The sequence below is a fragment of the Siniperca chuatsi genome, linkage group LG6 (genome assembly GCF_020085105.1).
Source record: "Siniperca chuatsi isolate FFG_IHB_CAS linkage group LG6, ASM2008510v1, whole genome shotgun sequence".
NCBI classification, from domain to species: Eukaryota; Metazoa; Chordata; class Actinopteri; order Centrarchiformes; family Sinipercidae; genus Siniperca; species Siniperca chuatsi.
In genome coordinates this window covers 24,635,670-24,660,082 of record NC_058047.1, presented here as the reverse complement: position 1 = coordinate 24,660,082, position 24,413 = coordinate 24,635,670, and the positions used below count along the sequence as shown (strand labels likewise).

At 40.0% G+C, this 24,413-nt stretch overlaps 3 protein-coding genes across 5 annotated transcripts; all 3 read left to right on the top strand.

The window, feature by feature from the left end:
- The first annotated feature begins 34 nt into the window (after positions 1-34).
- Positions 35-5,775, top strand: tmem45a (transmembrane protein 45a). Its single transcript, XM_044198727.1, has 6 exons — positions 35-262; positions 2,741-2,948; positions 3,203-3,415; positions 4,519-4,703; positions 4,789-4,931; positions 5,092-5,775. Exons 2-6 carry the CDS (start codon positions 2,753-2,755, stop codon positions 5,186-5,188), a joined length of 834 nt encoding a protein of 277 aa, XP_044054662.1. The 5' UTR covers positions 35-262; positions 2,741-2,752; the 3' UTR covers positions 5,189-5,775.
- An 817-nt stretch (positions 5,776-6,592) lies between these two features.
- sft2d2a (SFT2 domain containing 2a) lies at positions 6,593-10,549 on the top strand. The gene is made up of 9 exons (XM_044198728.1): positions 6,593-6,611; positions 6,680-6,799; positions 6,885-6,974; positions 7,244-7,329; positions 7,509-7,590; positions 9,697-9,732; positions 9,847-9,905; positions 10,018-10,047; positions 10,155-10,549. Exons 2-9 carry the CDS (start codon positions 6,734-6,736, stop codon positions 10,192-10,194), a joined length of 489 nt encoding a protein of 162 aa, XP_044054663.1. The 5' UTR covers positions 6,593-6,611; positions 6,680-6,733; the 3' UTR covers positions 10,195-10,549.
- Positions 10,550-12,097: 1,548 nt separating this feature from the next.
- On the top strand, positions 12,098-24,316 carry chd1l (chromodomain helicase DNA binding protein 1-like). 3 transcript variants are annotated; one of them, XM_044198725.1, is made up of 25 exons: positions 12,098-12,140; positions 13,561-13,673; positions 14,647-14,753; positions 14,886-14,997; positions 15,101-15,132; positions 15,283-15,364; positions 15,466-15,628; positions 15,854-16,009; positions 16,145-16,237; positions 16,360-16,456; positions 17,319-17,392; positions 17,724-17,834; positions 18,622-18,736; positions 19,428-19,581; positions 19,749-19,935; positions 20,187-20,332; positions 21,122-21,285; positions 21,405-21,607; positions 21,754-21,852; positions 21,967-22,037; positions 22,259-22,373; positions 22,931-23,039; positions 23,139-23,402; positions 23,745-23,826; positions 24,067-24,316. In XM_044198725.1, the coding sequence occupies exons 2-25, from the start codon at positions 13,650-13,652 to the stop codon at positions 24,187-24,189; spliced, it is 2,883 nt and encodes a 960-aa protein (XP_044054660.1). In that variant the 5' UTR covers positions 12,098-12,140; positions 13,561-13,649; the 3' UTR covers positions 24,190-24,316. The 3 variants fall into 3 exon arrangements, with proteins under 3 accessions (XP_044054660.1, XP_044054658.1, XP_044054657.1); XM_044198723.1 differs by lacking the exon at positions 12,098-12,140 and adding an exon at positions 12,173-12,304; XM_044198722.1 differs by lacking the exon at positions 12,098-12,140 and adding an exon at positions 13,067-13,277.
- Positions 24,317-24,413: the final 97 nt, after the last annotated feature.

Here is a 24,413-nt window from a genome sequence, read left to right as displayed (position 1 = left end):
GATAGTTTATTGGGGGGTAAAAGCCTAATCTGTTAAGAGTCGGAAAATTTTGTTAAAAACGGGTTTTGAGACGAGTGTTGGTCTGGAGTCTGCTGGGACTCGGAAGAGATAGCTGATGTTTACTTCGTGTCTTGCTGAGGAACAGAGGAGCATATTTCTCTTCTTTGCCACTGGAAAAATGATTTGTGTGATGAGAAAATGAGGATGCTTTCTGGCTGAATATACTTAGCAACTTTTCATCTCCAGAAACAAACATAATTGGGTAAGTTTTTTTTCTTTCTACTGTAAAGGACTTCTAGGCTACTGTATATCCTGTTCAGCAGCTATATGCATTTATACAGCCGCCTATAACATACACTCATTGTAGCCTACTTTCAAAGAAACTTACTGCCTTTGTACTTCATAAAAAAAGATCTTAAAAGTTTATTTTACAGTAGGCTATACATCAAGAATACAGTTCACATTTAGACATTAAACCACAAAACTTCAACTTTCTGTTGATTTATACACCCAATAATCTCAGATGGAAACCTTGTTTGCTCAATTCTCTAATGGTAAGACATTTAATGAGCTACTCTTGTGTTTGTGTCTGTTTAGTAGACTATACAATCTCTGTTCATGAGCTTTACAGCCTCTGTCTGCTCTGCCAGAGTGAAAGACAAATGGGGCCTTTTGTGGCAGGTCAAGAACGTCCTTAAAATGGTTAGTTTTAAGGTTATTTTAAAAGCTCCATTACTGTCAGAAATAGTTATGGTCTTTTATGTCGACAGCCTCAACATTTCTGTCCCCTTTTTTAACTAGAATCTGCACCTCCATGAACGATCTCCATGGTGTCACCTACAAATTGAAAAACAGGCCTACTTGACTTTATTCCACTTTATTCCACTAAGTACAGTTTACCTCAAGGTGGACACTGTATGCAGGACTGTAAAAATGCGATACATATGCTATGGGTTTCAGTCTCAATGCATAGGCGGTTTCATAATTCAATATTAAATCAAACAAACAGGTAAAACCGTTAAAGACTATGTATAATCAGTGGCGGAGGAAGTAGGTTTACTTAAGTAAAAGTCCCACACTATAAAAATACTCAATTACAAGCAAAAGTCCTGCATTCAAAAGTGTACTTAAGTAAAAGTATTAGCAACAAATGTACTTAAAGTATCAAAACTAAATGTACTAAAAATATCAGGAGCATTATTATTGATGCCTTAACATGTAAGCAGTACTTTAATGTTATAATTGGTCAATGTGGGGCTAATGGTAACTGTTTTATTATATAGGGCCTAGTGTTTGCTAGTTTATTCTATAACTGATGTCCTCCTGTGAGTGTCTGGCTGCAGTCCAGTGGTTCGATCCCCAGCTCCTCCCGTTCACATGTCCAAGTGTCATTAGACCAGCACCTTGCATGATAACTTGCTGCCATGTGTATGTGTGTGTGTGTGGGGGGGGAGACCAAAGAGAACCAAAGTATAAATGCAGACATTTGCAATGCATCATATTTATTATTTATAAACTGATCATATGTTTTATACATAAAATCTGAATCTGAACTGTAACTAGCTGTAGCTGTTAAAATAAATGTAATGGAGGGAAAAGTACATTATTTCCTTCTGAAATGTAGTGGAGTTGAAGTATAAAGCAGCATACTCAAGTAAAGCACAAATACCTCAAGTACATTACTTGAGTAAATGTACATAGTGACTTTCCACCTCTGAGTCTAATAAAATGTGTATTTATTTACTGAAATCCTTGACTTTATAAAAAGTGTGGGAACCATTGAATCTGGAAATAAGACTGCCCAGATTGTTGATATTGTGAGTAAATCAGCCAAACACTGAAGAGTCTTCCACCAGCACTCGAGTGACATGAGGGAGTGATTACCATGGCGACTGAAGTGTTTTCCTCAGCCAGGAGAGGTTGCTCAGCCAAAGGGCCGTCTGACACAGATGCGCATCTGTGCATTTAACATCACAAACAATCAGTTTGTGATGAGTGTCCTCCTTCAAAAGGTTCCCTTTGTTGCCGGGCAGAATATTGTCTGTCATCTGCATCACAAAAGAGAGTACAGCCATGCACCTTATTCTTATTCTCTGCTCACTATTGATGTCACTCCTGCTTTGCTCTCAGAGGCGCTGGTTTAATTATCAAGGAAATGAACTTTACCAAGGACAACATGCAATCGTTGTCACTTTATGGAGTGAGCATTTGTGTAACCCAAACAGAAAAACTCTTTTTCATCTTTTGTATATGCAGTGAAGCAGACAGGTCCACATGTTTAAAGGTAAAGGTGCAAGCCTTGTGACGCTCTAACAGGTTCCTTTCCCTGTCTAGATACACTTCTACCGAGGTCAGCTGAAGGGTGGCACACACACTAATTATGTCTGATTATGCTGTTGAACTAAATTGCAGGCACGCCTCCACTTTTCCCGTCCCATTTCATATTCCTTCACGTTTGCCAGCCGTGCTAAAAATACTGTATATCCCCATGCTAGTGGAAGAAAACTTTGCATAAAATATATACCAAATTGTACAAGAGGTGAAATTATCTTGTTTTGATACATTTACTACCTAAGAGAAACCAAGATAATTTATTTGCTGATGCAACATAAGAGACAATATTGAGAATAAAACCCTGATTCGTGCTGAGTAGAAATCTATTTTCTGTTGTAGTGCAAGATGAAATGACAACAATTATCCACAACAATTGCTAATAGATTTGTTTCCTCCTACGATTCAGGTGTCGTGAGTCATGGGAAGCTTCAAGGGCCATGCGCTCCCTGGAAGCTTCTTTCTGGTAGCTGGGATCTGGTGGACAGGAAAGCACTCACTCTGGCACGCCACCCGCAGGAACAAGAACATAGGCTCCACTCGGCTGGCCAGCAGAGCCTCACAGCGCCGCCTGGAGATCATCGAAAGCTCTGTCATACTCTTCTTCTCTTTTGTTGGTAAGTAGGTCTTTCTATTCACTTACAAAACATTAGGAAAAGACAAACTGTGAGTGATATGAACTTGAAAAAAACTGATTTTAAATGAGCTTCTTAATGCATCCATACTTTTTTTTTTTTTATTTGGCTAATCAGGAGTAATAAACTTTAATGACAGTGCATACTGTATGAGTAAAGTATGACACAAATAGGTATTTATAGTATTCACTCTTTAATTAAGAAGATCTGAGTGTTTCCTCCACTGTGCTCCCCAGGGATGCTGGCAGAGCAGTTTGTAGCAGATGGACCGAGACTCCAGTTGTATGACTTTGCAGAGAAACACTGGGAACATCTGATGAACTGGCAGCATGCCACCATGTATCTGTTCTTTGGCCTGGCTGGGACTGTGTCTCTGATCATCCACATCACAGAGGCTGCTCCACTGGCACTGGATAGGTTAATGCTGGCTATTGCTTTCTTTAATGAAGGTAAGAAAAAGGACATTTGTATTTTCCAGCCTTCATTTTGACATTATTTATTTAGAGCAGTGGTTGGCAAACTTTTTTTAAATTTTTTTAAAGACATCATACCCCAAAAGCCCCATCAGATGAACAGATTAAAGTACCCCTTCATCAACACCACCTGTCAGGTTCCAAATGTGCTCATTTGAATTTATCAAACAATTTATTTAACACTATTAATATTTTGTCATACAGTTATCATTCTTATACAATGTCATACCATTTAACCATTACTTTTAGTTAATTATTCCAGCTGTTTATCCATTACATTTGGCTAACTATTACAACTGTTTATCCATTACTTTTAGTTAGCTAACTATTTGAAATTGTATAATCAATATATTTAGCTACCATTTATACATTACTCTTACATACAGTAGGCTATATACTACATTAAAATATTTTTTAGTAGATCAAAAGGAGACTAGTCACCCAAAGAAGTACACATGAATGCATGATTAGAACTGAATGAAAAACAAAAATGCAATCGAGATGCCATTAGACAGTTTGACAAATGTCAGCTGTTAGGACCCAAATGCAGAACTCCAGGCAGGCAGGTTTAAGAAATAAAAGCAAGCTTTAATGAGGAAAAGCTGAGTTTAACAAAACAGGTAGGCAACAAAAACAGAAGGAGCAGGCTGAGGCAGATTCCAAACAACAAAGGAGAGATACAAAAACTAAAGACAAACCGTAATGGCATGAGAAACACAGGCAGGAATACAGAGCAAACGCAGGACTGAAGAACAGACACAAAGACCTGACAACTGAAAAAGGGACACATGGACTAAACACACTAGTGAGGGAAGGATTACTAGACACAGGTGAAACTAATCAGGGAGGGGCAGACAATCAAAACTGATGGAAAACACAAAGGCAGGAAGTAAAGTAACCCAAGACACATGAGGAAGGGCTCAAAATCAAAATAAAAACAGGAAATAACTAAACTAAAGCCCAAGACCATGACAGGCAGCATGTAACTAAAAAGAGAGTCATGGGTGGAAACATATTTTTCTCTGCCTTTCTCATCTAGTTTTCCATTGATGACTGTCTCTGTTATTTTTTTTTTGCAGGATTTCTTTTCCTCTACCACCTCCACGGCAGGAGTATGCTGGACGTCCATGTACATCAGCTCCTTCTCTATGCAGTCTTTGGCGATGCTCTTGTTGCCTTACTGGAGGTCTTCCACCGAGGTAACATCATTCTGGAGCTGCTGCGCTGCACCCTCGCTCTCCTGCAGGGAAGCTGGTTCTGGCAGGTAAATCCGAATGTGTGCATGTATGAGCAGAAGTGTGTATGACAGTGCGTAATAACTCCTGACCCTGGCTTCTCTTTGGCCACAGATTGGTTTTGTGCTGTACCCTCCCCATGGCCCTGAGTGGGACCTAAAGGATCATAACAACATGATGTTCGTCACCATGTGCTACTCCTGGCACCTCGCCTTCGCCATGGTCGTCGTGGGCGTGCTCTATTGCACCGTCAGCTGGTGAGAACCTGCTCCACACCAGACGTCCCATAAGCTGCTGCTTTTTGTCCTGGAAGTCTTATCCACACCGGGAATAACAACTTGAGTACCTCTAATGGCACTCGTCTCACTACAGTTTATGTTATGTGTGACTCTGGTGTTTGTTGTGCTTTCTCTGCAGTGTGGTTCGCTCCAGATTGAAGAGGACTCCTCCAATGGAAATGGGACTCCTGAAGCCCAGAGAGAGGGATCCGGAGTCAGACGATGAGATTTTATGAAGAGGACTGTTGTACACCTACATTGTGACTCATGTATATATCACAATTAAATCAGGGATATGATGTTTGCAGTTCCAGCAGCAGTACAACTAGAAGCAAAGCATGCAGACAGAAAAGGGATAAGGACAAGTTTCTGGATGCTTTACTTTAGAAATATATCTCTACCTCTGCCTTATTTAATCAGCTGTAACCCCTTTTAGCCTTACTCTCATTGTGCGTTGCTATTTATTTTACTGTGGCCTAATACTTTTCACATACTCTGTCATATCATTTGTTTTCATTATGAAATTGCACATGTACTATAAGTGAACACGAAGATTTGAGCTTTTTTATGGATTGCATGATTTTCATTTGACCAGACAAACTTTTCTTGTCAGACATTTTGGTGTTCAGCAGTGCCATCTTGTGGTGAAAACAATTGCCAGTACATCATATATTACTTGAAAGCATGTCTTAAAAATATTTTACGTGGCTTTTTTTTTTTTTGTTTCATAATGTTAGGAAGCTGAGTCACACAAATGCCAAAAAATAAGAATTGTATTAAAATTGTTTGCTATTTGACATTACAGATAATATTATGGTTGCCATCATTGTTTATGCATGTCTTCTTTTTTGTAGTATTTATTCAGCATGGTTTAATGTCTAAACAAAATATCTAGGGACAGGATGTTTGTCTGTGGTACCTAACACAGAATGTCACCATAACATGTTATTTCCTATTTCTCACTATGTTAGTGAAATCACAGTATATCACTTTACCACCAAATGCTCACTCATGCGTCACAGAATCAGGCAGAAATAGTTTCACATGGCCAATAAACTGCAGACTCATTCTTGTCAGGACAAGGCAGGCGTCTACAAAGATCGTCTGTGTCACTCAGTCTGAAGCTTACTGTCCCTGCACATTTCCTTTGATTATAACAAACAGGCTGGTATGCTACAAACCAGGAACAGTTGTATATAATTAGAGCTGCATCTAACAATTATTTTCATTATCGATCAATCTGCCAATTATGTTCTCATTCATTGATGAACATGTGAGGTGAAAAATGTCCATCAGATGTGTTTTATCTGCTCAACCGTCCACAATGCAAAGATATTCAGTTAATTATCACATAAGACAGAGAAAAACAGCGATTTCTCACAATTGAGAAGGAAAGATTAGGAACAACTGCTTAAACGATTTATCCATAATCAAAATAGCTGTTGATTATTTTCCTGTTGATTGATAATCGACTAACCAGTTCGGCGTTATAGGCCTATATAATAGCTACAATATGCTACTTTGGCTAATTTTGGTCTACTGTTGTGCTGTAAGATTGGTTCACGTGGCTGGAAATAAAAAAAAAGCGAACTCAGAGTGAGCCCTCTGTGCTGCTTCTCCGCTCAGGTGTGACTAACCTGCAGTCATCCACCTGGCCAGGTAAGCTCCCTGACGGCAGCCACGTGACGTTGTTGTCCATCCACACAGAATCTTCTCTCCCGCTCCAGGAAACAAGCAGACCTCTTCACCAAATCCAGGCGACTTTTAAGGTTTCTTCAGCCATGGACAAATTAAAATCGGTTTTAAGCGGCGAAGAGGCGCGCAGAGATGACAGAACCGTTTTACAGGTAAAAACTAAACACCAACTCTAGCCTACGCTGCTTCAACTGTAATCTCAACTGACGTGTTCATTGATCAAATGTGTTAATGCAGACTGTCAATGAAGCCTCAACTTTAGGCTGGGGCACACGCGTGAAGGGATTCATCGCCTGTTTCGTGGTGGGGGCCGTGTGCACAGTTTTGGTAAGGATCTGTAATCATTTCTATAAGAATCTCCTTTTGTTGTCTTGTGCTCCACACGACAAGGAAGAGCGCAGGCAGAGCTCTTGTGGCTTTACTGGTTCTTCTTGCTCTGAGGAATGTTGAAGATGTGAGGTTCATTCATTTGGCAGCACTAACCAGTCCTGCCCTTAAAGTGCCAACTGCAGCTTAGAGATGAAAACTTCAAGTTTGTGTGAGACCCGCAAGGTCAAACAGCCACGAATCAAACCGTCTTTTTGCCTGTCTTGCAGGGAGTGTGTATGCTCTTCCTCCCCAGGATCGGGCTCACTCTCTTCATTGTTTTTTACACTTTCGGAAACATATGTGCTCTGTGCAGGTCAGTGTCCACAGCAATCAGATTAAAGCGTCTGATGATGAAATTGTGATGGTTTTATTTTAAGGAGGAATTTGCATCAAGTGACCAGTAGTTGGACAGCATATACATATTGAATATAGACTTTTAAAAAGTATTTCCATTTGTACATATGTTTTCATTCTGTGATCCTGTCCCAACAGCACCATGTTTCTGATGGGGCCATTGAAGCAGTTGAAAAGGATGTGTGACAAAACAAGAGCGCTGGCCACCACAATAATGATCGTGAGTGCACAAACCTAAGTGCTGGCAGCCTCATTTACCCTCAGACCTCTACAAGGGGCATTAATAAGGAAAATGTGGGGGGGTGACTGAGTATACAGGGCCCTCGTGTGAGGAGGGCCCACAAAGATACTATAATGAATAGGATGGATATACACTCCCTGACAAAAGTCTTGTCGCCTATCCAAGTTGTAGGAACAACAAATAATAACTTGACTTCTAGTTGATCGTTTGAAAACAGAAGTGGCTTATATGAAAGGCAAAGGCCTCTAGATTATGCTTATTTTACCAAATTAAAATCTTATCATGCCTTGATTTTTAATTATTTTATTAGGACAGAGAGGTCAGACTTTGCTTAGACAAAAGTCTTGTCACATCTTTAAAGGATTCAACCAATCACAGATTAGAGCATCACCTGTGACAAATACTGTAATTAACACATTCCCAGGTGTGTAGAAGAAGAACCCCAGCACACCTAACCTTCATTTGAAATGCATCCTGACCTCTGACAGCATGCCAAAGATTCAACCACAGACCAAAGTGCTGATCATCAAGAGCCTGAAGACCAAGTCTCCTGCTGAGGTGGCAGACATCTTTAATGTATCTAAACGTCAAGTGGAGAGGATAAGAAAAAGATTTGAAGAAACTGGTGAAGTTCATGACAGGCCCAGGTCAGGCAGACCCCGTAAGACTACTGCTCAAGAGGACCGTTTGTTGGTTCGACAGTCCAGGGCCAGCCCTTTTTCAACTGCAGCAGAGCTACAGTACAACTGGTCACCAGATACCCCCGTATCTACAAGAACAGTTTGTCGAATTCTGTCACACAGTGGTCTCAATGGCCGAATTAGTGCTCAGAAACCAGCATTAAACAGAAGACAACTAAAAAATCGTGTTGCATTTGCCAAGGCCCACAGCATGCAGGAAGGATGGACTGTGGAAAAGTGGCAGAAGGTTGATTTTTCCAATGAATCATCTATTGAACTGCATCCCAATCATCGCAAATACTGCAGAAGACCTATCGGAACCCGCATGGACCCAAGATTCACACAGAAAACAGTCAAGTTCGGTAGAGGAAAAATCATGGTTTGGGGTTACATTCAGTATGGGGGTGTGCGAGAGATCTGCAGAGTGGATGGCAACATCAATAGTCTGAGGTATCAAGACATTCTTGCTGCCCATTACATTCCAAACCACAGGAGAGGGCAAATTCTTCAGCAGGATGGTGCTCCTTCTCATACTTCAGCCTCCACATCAAAGTTACTGAAAGCAAACAAGGTCAAGGTGCTCCAGGATTGGCCAGCCCAGTCACCAGACATGAACATTATTGAGCATGTCTGGGGTAAGATGAAGGAGGAGGCATTGAAGATGAAACCAAAGAATCTTGATGAACTCTGGGAGTCCAGCAAGAATGCTTTCTTTGCCATTCCAAATGACTTTATTAATAAGTTATTTGAGTCATTGCCGAGACGTATGGATGCAGTCCTCCAAGCTCATGGGAGTCATACACAATATTAATTATTTTTCCACTGCACCATGACTTTATGTTCTGTACTGTACATTATTTCTTTTAAATGACAAGACTTTTGTCTAAGCAAAGTCTGACCTTTCTTTCCTAATAAAATAATTAAAAATCAAGGCATGATAAGATTTTATTTTGGTAAAATAAGCATAATCTAGAGGCCTTTGCCTTTCATATAAGCCACTTCTGATTCCAAACGATCAACTAGAAGTCAAGTTATTATTTGTTGTTCCTACAACTTGGATAGGCGACAAGACTTTTGTCAGGGAGTGTATATGGGGAGGGGCCCATAGAGAATGTCTATGTACAGGGTCCAGAATTTTGTGATACGCCCCTGTGTGTACTTGTTCTTTATTTACCCAGGAAATGTGGGCCACTCACGCACAATCACACACATGGAAAGAAAACTTGACATGAGTTGTTGTACAAATTGGCGATGGAAATGAAAAACCTCTTTAAATGGGGTTAGGTACACTGCGTCTGAGTTCACAACCTGAAATTCAGAAACTTAAGAAAAGGACGATGGCCAAGCATCAAGCAGCATGTTCAAAAAATGTTCTTAGTCACATTTGTCCCGTTCATTTCTCTAGACTTGCCTTGTGTTGACTCTCTGCGCAGCCTTCTGGGTGAGTGAGCTTAGTAGGAAAAGAGTTATGATCACTTCTAACTAACGAAGAACATGATACAGTATTGATTAAGTCCGATCTCTCTTAGCCAACAATTATATTTTTTTCTTACAGTGGAAGAACTTTGGACTTGCTTTGTTATTTTGCATCTTGCAAGTCTTGTCCTTTGCCTGGTGAGTCACAAATTCACAATTTCTCGTCATGGATGTTTAACTGCTTGTTTTCAGTCTGAAATGACTATTAATTAATTATTAATTTATGACATAAAATGTGCTTTGTTTGCAGGTACAGTCTGTCATACATCCCATTTGTGAGGTTTGTCATTTAAACACCATTTATTCAAATCAGCTGCAGGCATGTTCAGAATCAAAATGTCATTCACGCCCTATATGCATATCTGATCTATGTGAATTACTTTCCAGGGAGGCAATAATGAAGATGGTGGCGATGTGCGTGAAGTGAGGCGGGGGCGAAGTGTTGGTGCGGAGGGTTCCGGCTGAATGAAGTGGGGGGTTTTTGTGTTGTTGTTTTTAGGAAAGGGGCAGGTCTCTTACTGAAGTTACTGAAACAGCCTCCTCGTAGTTCTGCTTCAGGGTCTGTGACTCTTCCTGCTGCACAGCCCTCTGTCGACATGTGAACAAGACACATGTTTTATCTCAAAAGATGTTTCTTTTTCTTGTGTATGCTTCATTCACTGAGCTGATTGATTTATATGTACCTATTGATAACTTACACCAATTTTAGTGAGCGTGGGCTTGGTTTGTAATATGTGTAAATATTTGTAATAAATTAACGTGTTAATGGTTTTGTAAATGAACACAGGAGAGCCTCATTATTTCCATTTCTGAGAGGAGTAAATGTGAGTGTAGCACAGCCTGAACACTCTGAAAGCTTCAGATGGCCTGAAATTGACACATGTGAACTGAAATGGAGTTGTGTAAAATTCATAATGTAAAAATGCAGTTTCCTGCATCATTTAATGTAGGATTTGGTTTTTGATCTGGAGGAACAGTCCAAAAGACTAATCAGTTTACTTTGTGGGGCTGTAACAATGGAAAACATGTACAGGTGTCCAACATGCAAGAATATTTATTTATTTATCCTGGTTAAATCTGTGTTTTTCCCCCCATATAGCTCCCAAAGAAAAGTTGTATTTCTACAAGAGTCTTCCACTTTTAAAGTATATCTATAATCTGATAATATTTCTGTGGAACATAAATATAGTTGGCTGACTCATTCTTTGAATGACTAATATTTTGTGTTATTTTGGTCTTAAATCAAGTGTAACACACTGCACAAAGGTTGGCTTATCAGAAGTTATATTTAGAAGCATAGCTAAAACAGTTAAGATAAAGAATCACTTCATCTAATAGCAAGCAGAGTTAGAGACTGTGGCAACAGTTCATTTTCAAAGTTTAAAAGTAATTTTGAATTTTTAAAATCTTCTCATATGAGGTAGGAAGTTAAACAGTTTACTTCTCTATTTAGCCAAACCTTGTGTTTATCAACCACAGACACAGTGTAGAGTAAAAGGCTTGAAGACAGTGTTAAAGACCTCCACTGTCATTGTAAGCCACATCTCTCCTCCTATCCTTGTGTACTCTAGCGTTGCTCTCCGCTCCCTGTGTTCCTCTCGGTGTGTGTGTGTGTGTGTGTGTGTGTGTACGTACGGGCCTGGGCGGGGCGCTCTGGTTTTCCCTCCTGCTGCGGATCACCGGCACACCTGACGTTCATCACCCAATCAACTCCCACAGTATATCTACCTGGCTCCACCATGCAACCGGCGCCAGATCGTCTCAGTACATCAGTACGGCACTTTCGCTACGGCGCCCGACCCGATATAACTAATATAAAATGTATATTTAATGTCGATAATGGTGATATCTATCAGTGCATGCATGTGTTACATATGTGTGTGTGTGGTACTGGACAGGTGGGTGTAATGGCAGGAAATTTGGAACAGGGAAACTAAAGGTAGACATTACTATAGTATCAAAAAAAAAAGTAGGAGAAATGAGAGAAACCAGTAGATCAAAAAGAAGAAGACATTATATCAAGGATGAGGTTTGGACATACTGGTCTTAATAGTACAATGAAGATAATTGGTAAACATGAGACTGGTATGTGTGAGTACTGTAGAGTAAAGGAAACTGTAGAACAGACAGAGACTAAAAAGCAAACTGGCAAGGGATCGCATTAGAGTCAAGCTAAAGGAGTTACTCCAATTGAACTCAGGGCATGTGGGGTACAGGGCAATATTTAGATTTTTGGAAAAGACAGGGCTTAAAAGAAGAATATAGGGTAGGCATAAATCCATTCTGATCCACACTCCATTTCAGAAGGTGGCGCTAATGCACCAAAAGTTGTTTGCCAACCGCCATAAAACAACAGAAGAAGAAGAAGGACAGGTGGGTGAGTTTTAATAGATGGGAAATACAGAAACTCAAATAGGATGAACTAGCCATCTCAGAGCTCCAGCAGTCAAACATAGTCACCAGACCAGAGGCAGATACACAGTGAACCAGAGCATCCAGAAACATTTTCAAGATGGAGACTAGTGGAAAGAAGAAAGGCAGGAAAACCCTTTTTCCTTTCATTTTTTTCTCTTATTTGTTTCTCTTTGCCATATTACATATATTAAATGCACGAATGGTGTTTTAATGTATTTCCATTGATTTCTAAGTTCCCTAGTATTGAAAATAACACAACATGACAGTCACTGGAAAATGTTCACAGTCAGACTGACACATTTGAAGTTTATATTTTACTTTAACATTATTAGTCAGGTCTATTTTTTAGAAAAAACTTCCAGTGCGCACGAATAATTGATCATGTCAAACTAGACGAATTCCTGTGCAGAAATATAAATCTAATAATAATAATCTGGTTCTAGTTAATAAATAAAGATTACACAGGCAGATCTGTGTAGGCCTAAGTGTCATCTTTTTAGCCCTCAGATAATTAGATGAATGTATTTGTGATGCAGTGTGGGGTTGAATTTGCAAAACATTTAAAAATACACGCGTTTTTTCAAATATTGAAATATTTTCCATATTCACCACCACGTACAGTCAGCAGTGAAAAGTAAGTATACAGTATTTACTCAAGTAGCCTAATGTACAATTTCGAGCCTCCACAGTATTTCCATTATAAACTACTTTAAAGTCTACTTACTATACCTACCTAAAATGTTATTTTGAAATATTGCAAATGTATGGTAAGTCTGTGCTTAAATGTATTTTCTCTAAATATTAGCCATATTTTTAAGTGTCAATGACTACTTTTTTAAACGGCTCACAGTTTGACGGAGCCGCGCGCCTTTTCCCCAGCCCCACGTGACCCAGTCAGGAAGTGTAGTTGGACACACAACAAACACCGAGGACTCGCTTGTCTGTACATGTCTGTGACAAAGCGAGTAGTGTGTATGTTTTAGCCGTGTCGGTCTGGAAACATGACAGACATTTCGTTGAAAATAAAAAATAGCGTAGGAGAGAAAAAGAAGACGGCTATGGCGCAGAGCGACTTGAAGAAGTGGGGTTTAAGAGGTATGGAGGCTTGTTAACGTTAGTCGAGTAACGGAAGTTATTAACTAACGTTGAGTTGTCTTCATTCATTTAGTAAGATAACGTGAACTGACTTAGCTACCATGTATTTAGACAGTGTGTAACCTAGCTTAACAGTCGTCATTGTTTTGTTCTCTCAGACTAATAACTTCGACGGTTCTCCTACTTCTCCTCTCCTACTATTATTTCCATTAGAAGATTCATCTTACCTTCTCGGTAAAAACGAGTCCCAGCAGTGATAAGCTGTAACGTTGTCTCTTCACAGGGATACAGCTGAGACCTTACCAGCTGGATGGCGTACAGTGGTTAACTCAGTGCCTGAAGAACCAGCAGGGATGCATCTTAGGAGATGAGATGGGTCTGGGAAAAACCTGTCAGGTGTGGGATCCATCACTCTTCCTTATAACTTATTAGTGATGCATGACAATGTTTTTTTTAACATACACGAATAACCGACCGTTTCAGTAATCTCCAGGTATATTGATAACCAATATATCATTTAAATATTTTTTCAAGCCAAATCCCTAGTTCCACCTTTCTGTTACGATGATTTGCTGCTTTTATTGTTTTATGTGATGGTAAATGCAGTATCTTTAGGTTTTGGAGGGTAGGTTGGACAAAACAAGCAATGTCATGACATCACCTTTGGCTTTAAAAAAATTATGATGTACATTTTCCACTATAATAATTAAAATAATAGTTGCAGCTCTATGCTGTTTAAATGTATCTGCCAAAAGGTAAGGCGTACAAAAAAGTGAATCCTTTAAACAATTAAAAAAGAAAATTATTCTTGCATTTTTTTGCTACAGCAGGTGGCTCCTTGATAGCTTCCCTGTCAGAATGCTGACTGTCACAGTGTTACCACCACTGAAAGCAAGGGGAAAATCTGGTTCATGTTTATAGAAATGTCTGTAGACTTTTTGGCATCTTATAATAGGAAAATGCACAGGCGGGAGGAATTACAACAATAGTGGCTGTGTTTAATGCATTGTGTATCCTGGCTCACTGGTATGGCTTACTGGCACACTTGATGGAGTTGGAAATTCCCACTCAGAATTGGCAGATTTAACAAGAAGATTTGGCCATCATTTTGATATTGGTTTGTACTGTACACCGGTAACATAATCTTAAGCAAATATTGCCCAATGCAGATAAACTGACTGATATATCATGCACCTGTAACTTGTTTCCTTAACTGAGACTCGTCACAGTAGTCGTAGCAAGCTGGACTTTTCAATGCATTCCTCATAAATGACACAGGAACTGTTAACTGCTGTGTAAAATGGTGTCAGGACTGCATATTGTGTGCTATTGTATGTCAAGAATTCATAATCATAATTTGTCCCTTCAGACGATCTCTCTGCTGGTGTACATGTCAGGAGCTCTCGGGAGGAAAGGTCCGTTCTTGGTGCTGAGCCCGCTCTCTGTCATGGAGAACTGGAGGAAGGAGTTGGAATGGTACAGTCACATTCATATATGAATCTACATCCATTTTCTATTTTTAAATTGGTAATTTACTCATAACCCTGTCCATCGCAGACTGTGAACTACAAATCTAACATTCTAAACTTGTGTTTTACTTGGTTACAGCTTCGCCCCCTGTCTGACTGTGCTGTGTTACAAGGGAGACAAAGAGAGACGGGCTGAACTTCAGAGGGAAACAGACGCACAGGACTTTCATGTTCTGCTCACTACATATGAGGTCTGAGGCTATTTTGTGAAAACAAAATGACCTAAAGTTTCATCTATGTTGAAACTGACATGTTTTTTTTTTTGTTTTGTTTTTTTAATTCTTTGATTTACAGCTGTGTCTCAAAGATGCTTCGTTCTTGAGACGGTGAGTGTGTTCTGAATTGACATTTGGTCACTGAGATTCTGAGAGGAAATGGATCTCATCATGAGGAATAATATTATAAAGCTATAATGATCAGTTATAAATTAATTCCCTGTCTCCATGTAATCAATACTTCTTCACTGTGCTCCTCAGTTGGAAGTGGAAGGTGCTTGTGGTAGATGAAGCTCACAGACTGAAGAATCAGAATTCACTACTGCACAAAACCTTGACACAGGTACTATGCAGCACCGGGTTCGGGCTGTCAAGTATTTGTTTCTTCGTCTTTCCCACTATTAGCATTGTTTCTTAACTTTCCCCTGTGCGTGTCTTGTGCAGTTCTTAGTTGGTTTCAGAGTCCTGCTGACAGGGACCCCCATCCAGAACAACCTGCAGGAGCTCTACTCCCTACTGAGCTTCATTCAGCCCAGCATCTTTACAGCTGATGAGACGGACGACTTTGTCAACTCTTACTCTGATGTACAAAGCCAACCTGCTCTTGGTGTGACAGACATTATTTTTGTTACTGTCTGTGTTACTAGAATCATGTAGCATGATTATTGTGAAAGTATGGGTTAGATTCAGCAGTAATTTAGGATTCCTGTGATGTTTATCCAAACATGCATTCCCATTAAGGGCAATGTTTTGGAAAGATAAGATGTTAATATTAGAAAATATTAGTTACATAAGTTGGGATGTACTTGATGTACTGTACTTCTGTTTCCAGCCGCTGAGCTGCAGAGTGTCCTGGAGCCCTTCCTGCTTCGTAGAGTAAAGTCAGAAGTGGCTGTGGATCTGCCGAAGAAGACAGAGCTGGTGGTGTACCACGGCATGTCGGCTCTGCAGAAAAAATACTACAAAGCCATTCTGATGAAGGATCTGGGTGAGACTTATAGTAATTAAAACATATATAAAGTTTATAATGGCCGATATACAGTACAGTATAAGCCTTACCTGAATGCTGTTTTTTGGACCATAAATCATCATAGACTCACCGCTCGTGGATCTCTGTTTTCAGAGGCTTTTGGAAATGAGCAGGGCAACAAGAACCAGCTGTTGAACATCTTGATGAACCTGAGAAAGTGTGTTGACCACCCATACCTGTTTGATGGTGAGATGTGCTCAGTGATAAATGAATGCTGAACAAGACTTGTCATTAGCATTGCAAAAAGGGATATAGAAGCAAATGGAATCAAATAAATATTTCAACGTTTTCCCCTGTTTCTTGGGTAGGGGTGGAACCAGAGCCTTTTGAGATGGGGGAGCATCTCGTTGAAGCCAGTGGGAAACTTTGCCTTTTGGACAGCATGCTGACTTACCTTCACAAAGGGTTAGTGATCTGCTTGCCATTGGGCTCCACCTGGTGGCAGCTTAGGCCCAGTCTTGGCAGCTATGTCATTGTAGTGGTTTGGTAACTTACTGATTCTTGAGAAGTGCGACAAAACAGGGTGCAATATTGAAAAAATAAAACCTTATGCTCAGACAAATTAGAAGACAAAAACTACATTCATGTATCTAACATGTACTAAGCTACTAAGCTACGCTTTGATACAACCTCTCAACTTTTCTCTTTATTAATGTGCTTTTTACCTTACCATCCCTTATTTTTGTGTCATCACCATCAGACATCCTGACAAATGATTCTAAAATGATCAGAAAACATACGATCAGAATACAAGCAAACTGTAGTATGTAGATATGTGTTTTATCTTATCTCAGAACAATGTGTCTGCACCCTAACTCTGCTAGAGTTGATTACTATCAATCCAAAAAAGCAATATACTGTAAAGCTGTCATGTTGCATATTTAGTATTTATACATTATTAGAAAAAACTAAAGAGTATTTCTATATTTAATATACGGTGGTGACACATTAGCCATTTTTTTCTAATAATTATTAAATTAAATTAAATTTAAGGTGATAATTGTGTTAAATACATTCTATTATTAATGCATCATAACATCTAGAATTGAAAATATTTTCATTTTTAAACGTAATAGCAGTTACCATTGCTGGACGTGTTTTGTCCCATGTCTCAAGAATTAGTGAACTCTGACACCACATGCACTAGATGCTGACACACTGCACTGATCACCTGGAGCAGTTAATTGTACTTGCTGTCATATTTTAAGTAACTTATTCCTCCATAAACAGTGTCTTACTTTATTTCTTTTTATGTTTGTGGGTGTAGGGGCCATCGGATCCTGCTGTTCTCTCAGATGACGAGGATGCTGGACATACTTCAGGATTACATGGAGTACAGAGGTGAACAGGGGGATGCCTAGGCCTTGTAAAAATTGAGACCCTTACTCACACTGACTTTAACCAGCTGATGTTTCAGTGACTTTAAGAACAACATTTAACATGTCTTATATCTTGACAGTCCAGTTCTCATCCTGTCCACAACCTATTATACTTTCTTCTTTATTCTTTTGAAAAATCATGAGGAAATGCTACTGCACTTTTAATTATGTTTCCAAGCTCACAGAGGCAACCATCTACACTTTATTTAATTTTCTTGCAAATGGCAAAAATTGAACAGTGTATTTTTTATTTTTCTCCACAAATAAGTGCTAAATTGAGTTTTTCTATTCAGGTTATAGCTATGAACGTCTGGATGGGTCCGTCCGAGGGGAAGAACGAAATCTAGCAGTGAAGAACTTCAGCAACAAAGAAATATTTGTCTTTTTACTCAGCACTAAAGCAGGTGACTGAAACCCTAAACCATGAACAGGCAGGAAAATTGTGTCCTCGTTATGTGTCGGATTAAACTGAACATTATCAGGTATCAATAATGTTCATTGTGCAATTGCAATTGTGCTATTTAATGTATCAGGGATGCAAAATATTGGGAACAGTATTTGCTTTTTATTTATTATTTGTACTATTATTTGTAATATGAGTTATTCTTCAGAACAAAATGTTTTATTTTCTTCTGATTTTAACTTAATTTGTGGTCAGTTGTCTATATATCACCAACACCTTGAGCCATTAAATTTTGCAGCCACTTTTAAATTGCTTATATAAATTGCACATAAACACTGAACAGGCAGTTTTACATATTTTCCAATTCCTGCATTGATAAAGTTAATTGTTATAGACGCTGTAAATGATTAATTGCAAGTTTTTTAGATAACAGTGATTTTGTATAAGTCAGCAGTGACTGAGCTGCACTTGCAAGCTTTCCTGCATATCTAAATCTACTGCCGGGTTCATAGAAGTAGCTGAGAGAGGAAAGGGGACTGATCACACAGATAAGAGCTGCGGCAGGATGACACACTTGTGTAAATAAGGCCAGCGACTTCTCTTACCATCTTTTTATGCTCAGTGTAAAAGTTAGAGGAGAAAAACCAAATTTCCTGTCACAGCTTGTCACTTTTTGTGTATAATTCTTGAAGCTATATGAGTAAATAAGCATGTAAATAAGTGTGCAAATGAAGTGCGCACTGTTTTCAGACATTGTGCTTTGGCTTCCTAACAAGCTGTCTTTGCAGGGGGAGTGGGCTTGAACCTTACAGCTGCTGACACGGTCATTTTTATGGACAGTGATTTCAACCCTCAAAATGACCTGCAGGCTGCTGCACGCTGCCATCGGATTGGTCAGAACAGGTGAGGTGTAGGAAAAATAATTCCAAGTAGGCTACATTGCAGTATTCCGCCTTGATTAGCTGTGCTATACTGCTCTATCCTGCATTTTTGCACACACTTTATATCCTGCACTTGCTTATTGCACTTCTGGTTAGACCTAAACTGCGTTTCGTTGCCTTGTACTTGTACATGTGTAATGACAATAAAGTTGAATCTAAGTACTATTTGTTAAAGGGGCATGCCACGACTTTACTCATAAAGGTCAGTTTACTCCTGGAGAATACCTTGATGATGCCATTAGGGTTATCTATAGTTAGAAAAGGGTGATGCAGCAGAACCAGAGATATTGTCGTTTTTATCCCACACGTTCTTCTTCCTCGTCAAAACCTGGCGCTTACGTTACCCACAATGCAACTCGACCGCTGACAGTTCAGTCAGCGATGTGGGTGTGTTATGTTAGTGATGGCTAATGTAGCCTGTGTTATAAACTGGGCATAGAATGTTAAATATAAAGGCATTCAATAAAAGCAGGGAAGGTCTAATGAAAGATGCTTTTGAACTGCATTATGGGAATTGTAGGTATTGAAGCTTGACCAATACTCTATTCTAGTGACTAAAACTCTGGATATCTCAGCCTGTGCTGCTGTGATATTGACCATTATTTTTCAAATCTGTCTGAACCCCTTTCATCTTTGACTGTGACTTAATACAGGCCTGTGAAAGTGATCCGTCTACTGGCAAGAGACACTGTGGAGGAAATAATGTACTCTCGGGCTGTGTCCAAGTTGCACCTCACCAACACTGTTATTGAAGAAGGGCGCTTCTCTTTGCTGGACCAAGCTCAGTCAGCTGCTGCAGGACTGCAGGTTTGGGACCTTTGAAATCTCACACACAAGCTCAAAATCATTATCTATATTCTTTGAGTCCTGCTGTCCCCAGTTCCTGTGTCTTGTCCACATCTTTTACAAAACCCCTCCAGCAGTCTTTGTTTTCTCCGTTATTAGTCACTACTCGTGTTTTCTGTCCCCTACAGCTAAGTGAGATCTTGAAGTTTGGGATAGATAAACTTTTGTCATCAGAAGAGAGCTCTGTGCAGGATGTGAAACTGGAGAAGATCCTCGGTCCATCACGTGATGGTCTGTGGCTGGATGATGAAGACTTCACCTCTCTCAGGGAAGAGGAAGAGGAGGAAGGGAACGGCTCTGAATCTGACGGGCAGAGTATGTTTAATTAGTGTCCACTTTAAAATCTCAAATCAGAGGCTTCGTGTGCACAGTGTATTCAGCTCTCCAGGTGTATCTGGCATGTAAACATCTGACTTCTACTTTTGGTTCTCACTCTGCAAACATAACCACACCTGAAAATACACCACCTATTTCATCTATTGGGTTCATATTTACTTTTCCTAGTAGTATCAGTAGAAGTTGGTGATGAATAATTACACTCACCATCATGCTGTCTCATCCTTCAGACCACATGTATTACTTTGAGGGGAAAGACTACAGTAAGGACCCCAGCTCTGAAGACCAGAAGAGCTTTGACTGTTTGTTAAAGGAGCAGCTGGCCGAGTTCCAGAGAGCTGCAGGAGAGGGACGAGCTCTACGACACAAAGCTGGAGTAAGATTCTGCCTCCTTCACTCCCAATGGATGGGAATATTATTTATTTGTTAAAAGCCAGGGTCAAGTGTCCATACTTGACATAGGAGGTTCTGGTTGGGTATGCTGAAGAAAGCATAGTGTTATCAAATCATTTAAAACCTATGCCCGTAATATTGTTGCATCATTTCAATTTCACTGTCATTCATTGTGGAAACTGGTTTGTTTATTCACGTCTTTAAAGGACTTTGTCTTATTGATCTCAGCATTCAAACTTTGTTGAACTTCTAACATTTGCCTCAAATGGAGTGACTAAGATGAACCTTTGCATAGATGATTATCTTTCAGTTTTTGTCACCAAAGTAGACACTAGTTCCGGCACTTGGTCTGGTAAACAGCCTTTATTTAGGGCATGATGGTTAATGTAAAAACCACTGAAATAGTTCACATTCATACCTGTAGTTTTGTTCCCTTGGTACACACATTGATACATCATTTTGTTTATTTGTGAGTGTTTATGGTTCACTTACTTGTTACAATTAGTTATGTTATTTATCGTGTCATGCACATACATGTGCCTCAGAAATGGACATTTTACTAAAAGGTGTAGCCCTTAAATCATCATATAATCAAAATCACAGAAATCAAAAAACCCAAGTTTGCAATGTTAGGAATGAGTAGTAAATGGATAAACAGTATTTCATAAAGAAAGTTGCCATAGATTTATTGCTGAAATAATAACGTGAATTACGGCAATTATACATATTTAACTATGTCACTAGTTGTGTGACGGTCTCTGTGTGTTCCCAGGTTTCACTATCAGTAGCCCTTGAGATTCCAACGAGGAAGAGGAAACCTCTTACTGAGGCTGAGCTGGAGCTGAGGCGCCAGAGAAGGGAGGAGGCTGCAGCCAAGAGAGCCAAAATTGAGGAGGACGTGAAGAAGAAGCAACAAGAGCAGAAATACAAGAAAAAGTAAAGATTTGTCAATTCATGTTTTTTTTGTTTTTTTTAGCTCTCAGTGACTTCACCCACTTAGCTCAGACACTTTTGACACAAACAGTTTTTCTTTTATTTGGTGTTTTCTTATGCAGAATGGCATGGTGGGAGTCGTGCGGCTACAGATCACTGTCCCTGCCTTCCCTGTCTGTGGACAGTGAAGAAGAAGAACAACAAGAAGAGGATGACAGCAGCGTATGCTCCACAGGCTCTGACAGCACGGCCATCCACTATGTTCTGGGGGATGTTACTCATCCTCATGCCGCTCAGGGAGATGCTATCATCGTCCACTGTGTTGGTATGAAAACTGTATTACCTTATTATTACCATAGCAACATGTCACTTAGTGTGATACACTGATAAAGAGAAAGGAAGTACGCCTTCAGCACTTCTTCTACAGTATGTGTTGTATTTATCAAAGTACACGACCTTTTTCGTGTGTAGATGATGCAGGCCGGTGGGGCAGGGGAGGCCTCTTTACAGCTCTAGAGGTGAGATCAGATGAACCACGAAAAAGGTATGAGTTGGCTGGCAAGATGAAAGGTAAGATTAACCATGACTACAAAGACAATGAAGACTCATGGCATTAAACATCTTTGTCTGTAAAGTGTGGTTGAGAATGAAGCCCATAAAGTATCAACATATTATTTATTTCAGATTTGGACCTTGGAAATGTGCTGCTCTTCCCCATCGATGACAAACAGTCCAGATTAGATGGCCAGGATCAAGTAGGTTCTGTTTAAAGGAAACCTGTTGCCTGCTGCACGCTTTTTCCATGATACGTGCTGCTTATTTGCATTAGTAATGATCAGTGGTGTGAACAGCAAGTTTGGGTTTACATGCGGTGACAGACTTGTGAAGTCGTGGCAGAGTAGCAACCAATAAGACTGTGACAGTGATAAGATAATGCCTTAACCTGTTTGTTTGTATCTCCTTCCTGTCACCTCAGTTGGCTCTGATAGTGACACAGCAAAGAGACAAAGCAAACAACTTGTCTGGGATCCTTCTAACTGCTCTGGACGAAGGTCTGAAAAAGATTTACGCTTCAGCCAAAAGGAATAAGGGTACAGTCAAGCACTGAATATTCAAGTCATTTTACAAAAACTAAGTAGACCATCTTTTCATCTAGTCTGTTAACAGTGAATTTGTAAAATCAAGACATTTTCAGAGCACCTCACTTGCCAATAACACATGCAGATAATTAAGCATGTGAGGACAGAAGGAAAGGAGAGGCATGATGTGTCAGATTATTGTTAGACTTGACTGACGAGATCTGCAGGACATGCTGTGTGTTCTGTTGGTGGCGTCACTGCGTGTGCACAGACGACACAATTACTGGAGAACACATGAGAAGAATTTGATTTCCCTCTGGTCATTCTGCACAGTAGATGAACTGATTAGAACAACTGGAGCTAAAATGACTTGCTTGCTGTCTGTCTTTGTTCACCTCGCAATGTTTCATGTTGGTGATATTTTCTGAATACTAGTGACAGTGGGCCCTCCTTTAGTTCAACTTGAGTGCAGCGTAAACATAGGAAATGCAGGAGGTTGCAGTTAACAGTCAGGCCAACCCCCACTGACAGTTTATCTGACTTATCTTTGTGTTTTTCCCCCCACAAAGCAAGTGTACATCTTCCTCGCATCGGTCACGCCACCAAAGGCTTCAACTGGTACGGCACCGAGAGGCTCATCAGGAAACACTTGGCATCCAGAGGCATCCCAACATTTATGTATCCTTTTACAGTTTTCAAAAGATGAAATCTCTGAATGGATATTTCTCAGAATCTATCTGACAAGTCGGTGTCATTTTCCCTTAACTTGACTGACAGATACTATCACAGCAGAACAGCAAAGAACACAGCTCCACCTCAGACATCCACCCCTGCGACCTTAATGTCAACATCCTCCCCCGAACCGCAGTTGCATAACTCAGACAGGTTGACTGAGGAGATGGATGCAGAAACCCCCAGCCCCTCTGCTCCCCTCCAGAGCCCCGGCCCTGCAGAGCTCCCCAGTTTCATGAGGGGGGTCTGTGTGTTTTTCTACAACCTGCCTGCATCAGAGAGGAAGAGGCTGGGCCGCTACCTTATCACATATCCTTTCAGACTGGGCGTCTTCATCACAGTACTGTGCTGTTAAATTAAAATGATCACTTGTTGGTGAGAGAATTCATGGTATACAGTTTATGTCAAAGCATGTATTTTGAATTTTTAAGACATCTTTCCAGGTGAGGTATTGTCTTGACATGAATCGTCCAATAATCAGCGAGTTAAACTGTTTGAAAAGCAGTTGTTAGCTCTTGTGTGTTTGTGTGAATGTGTGTGGTTATATGTAGAGAAGGGTCTGAAAAGCAGAAAAACCACTACAGTGGTTTTCAGATGTGTTATGATTACAGTGTGATGTCAAAATGTCACTGCTCCTTAGCTGCAGTGCACTTATGATGGAGATGAGGAGGAGATCATGAGTCCGGAGGTCACCCACATAGTTGCAGAGGTGGAGAACAGCATCCACTCACAGGTTAGTATCTCGCTGAGGTTCACTGATAGTAATCTGACATCTGACTTACACCAGTAATTCCCGTAATGTTAATTTTTCAGGGGTGGGATACCATTTTTTATTTTTTTTTTGTAGAAGGAAAATTAGAGCGTGACTTTCAAGACCTTTTAAGCACAGCAGCATATCAGGAAAAGCATAGAGAAACAAGCCAACAACAGTATTTTAATTTTAAATTGTATTGTTATGATTTGTGTGAACCAGGAGCTCCAGGATCTGGTGCGTGAGTACACTCAGGCTGTCCCTGTGCAGAAGGCCTGGCTAGAGTCCTGCTTCTCCAAACAACGAAAAGTCAACACTGCACTGTTCCTACATCCGCTCAGATAACACATTTTTAACACGTTTCATTGTTTTTTTTAAATATAGTAAATGTCAAATCATTTGAAAACAGTTTGCAATCATTAATTTATAAGTGAAATCGGGAGTAAATAAATGAACCCTTGTTCACACACTGTTCTGCTGTGTTGGAGGTTTGTGTTGACACTTGTGCTGGGTTACAATTTACCTCTGTAGTAACACCACCAATAAATGCAGAGCCATCATAGGACACT

What these genes read in the sequence shown, in the direction of transcription:
- tmem45a (XM_044198727.1), top strand. Translation starts at nt 2,753, where the DNA reads ATGGGAAGCTTCAAGGGCCATGCGCTCCCTGGAAGCTTCTTTCTGGTA. An exon ending in TATTGCTTTCTTTAATGAAG is followed by an intron (nt 3,416 to 4,518) that starts GTAAGAAAAAGG and finishes TTTTTTTTGCAG; the next exon opens with GATTTCTTTTCCTCTACCAC. An exon ending in CTCTATTGCACCGTCAGCTG is followed by an intron (nt 4,932 to 5,091) that starts GTGAGAACCTGC and finishes CTTTCTCTGCAG; the next exon opens with TGTGGTTCGCTCCAGATTGA.
- sft2d2a (XM_044198728.1), top strand. Translation starts at nt 6,734, where the DNA reads ATGGACAAATTAAAATCGGTTTTAAGCGGCGAAGAGGCGCGCAGAGAT. An exon ending in CTCTCTGCGCAGCCTTCTGG is followed by an intron (nt 9,733 to 9,846) that starts GTGAGTGAGCTT and finishes TTTTTCTTACAG; the next exon opens with TGGAAGAACTTTGGACTTGC. An exon ending in CAAGTCTTGTCCTTTGCCTG is followed by an intron (nt 9,906 to 10,017) that starts GTGAGTCACAAA and finishes CTTTGTTTGCAG; the next exon opens with GTACAGTCTGTCATACATCC.
- chd1l (XM_044198722.1), top strand. Translation starts at nt 13,184, where the DNA reads ATGACAGACATTTCGTTGAAAATAAAAAATAGCGTAGGAGAGAAAAAG. An exon ending in TGGAGGAAGGAGTTGGAATG is followed by an intron (nt 14,754 to 14,885) that starts GTACAGTCACAT and finishes ACTTGGTTACAG; the next exon opens with CTTCGCCCCCTGTCTGACTG. An exon ending in TTTACTCAGCACTAAAGCAG is followed by an intron (nt 17,835 to 18,621) that starts GTGACTGAAACC and finishes CTGTCTTTGCAG; the next exon opens with GGGGAGTGGGCTTGAACCTT.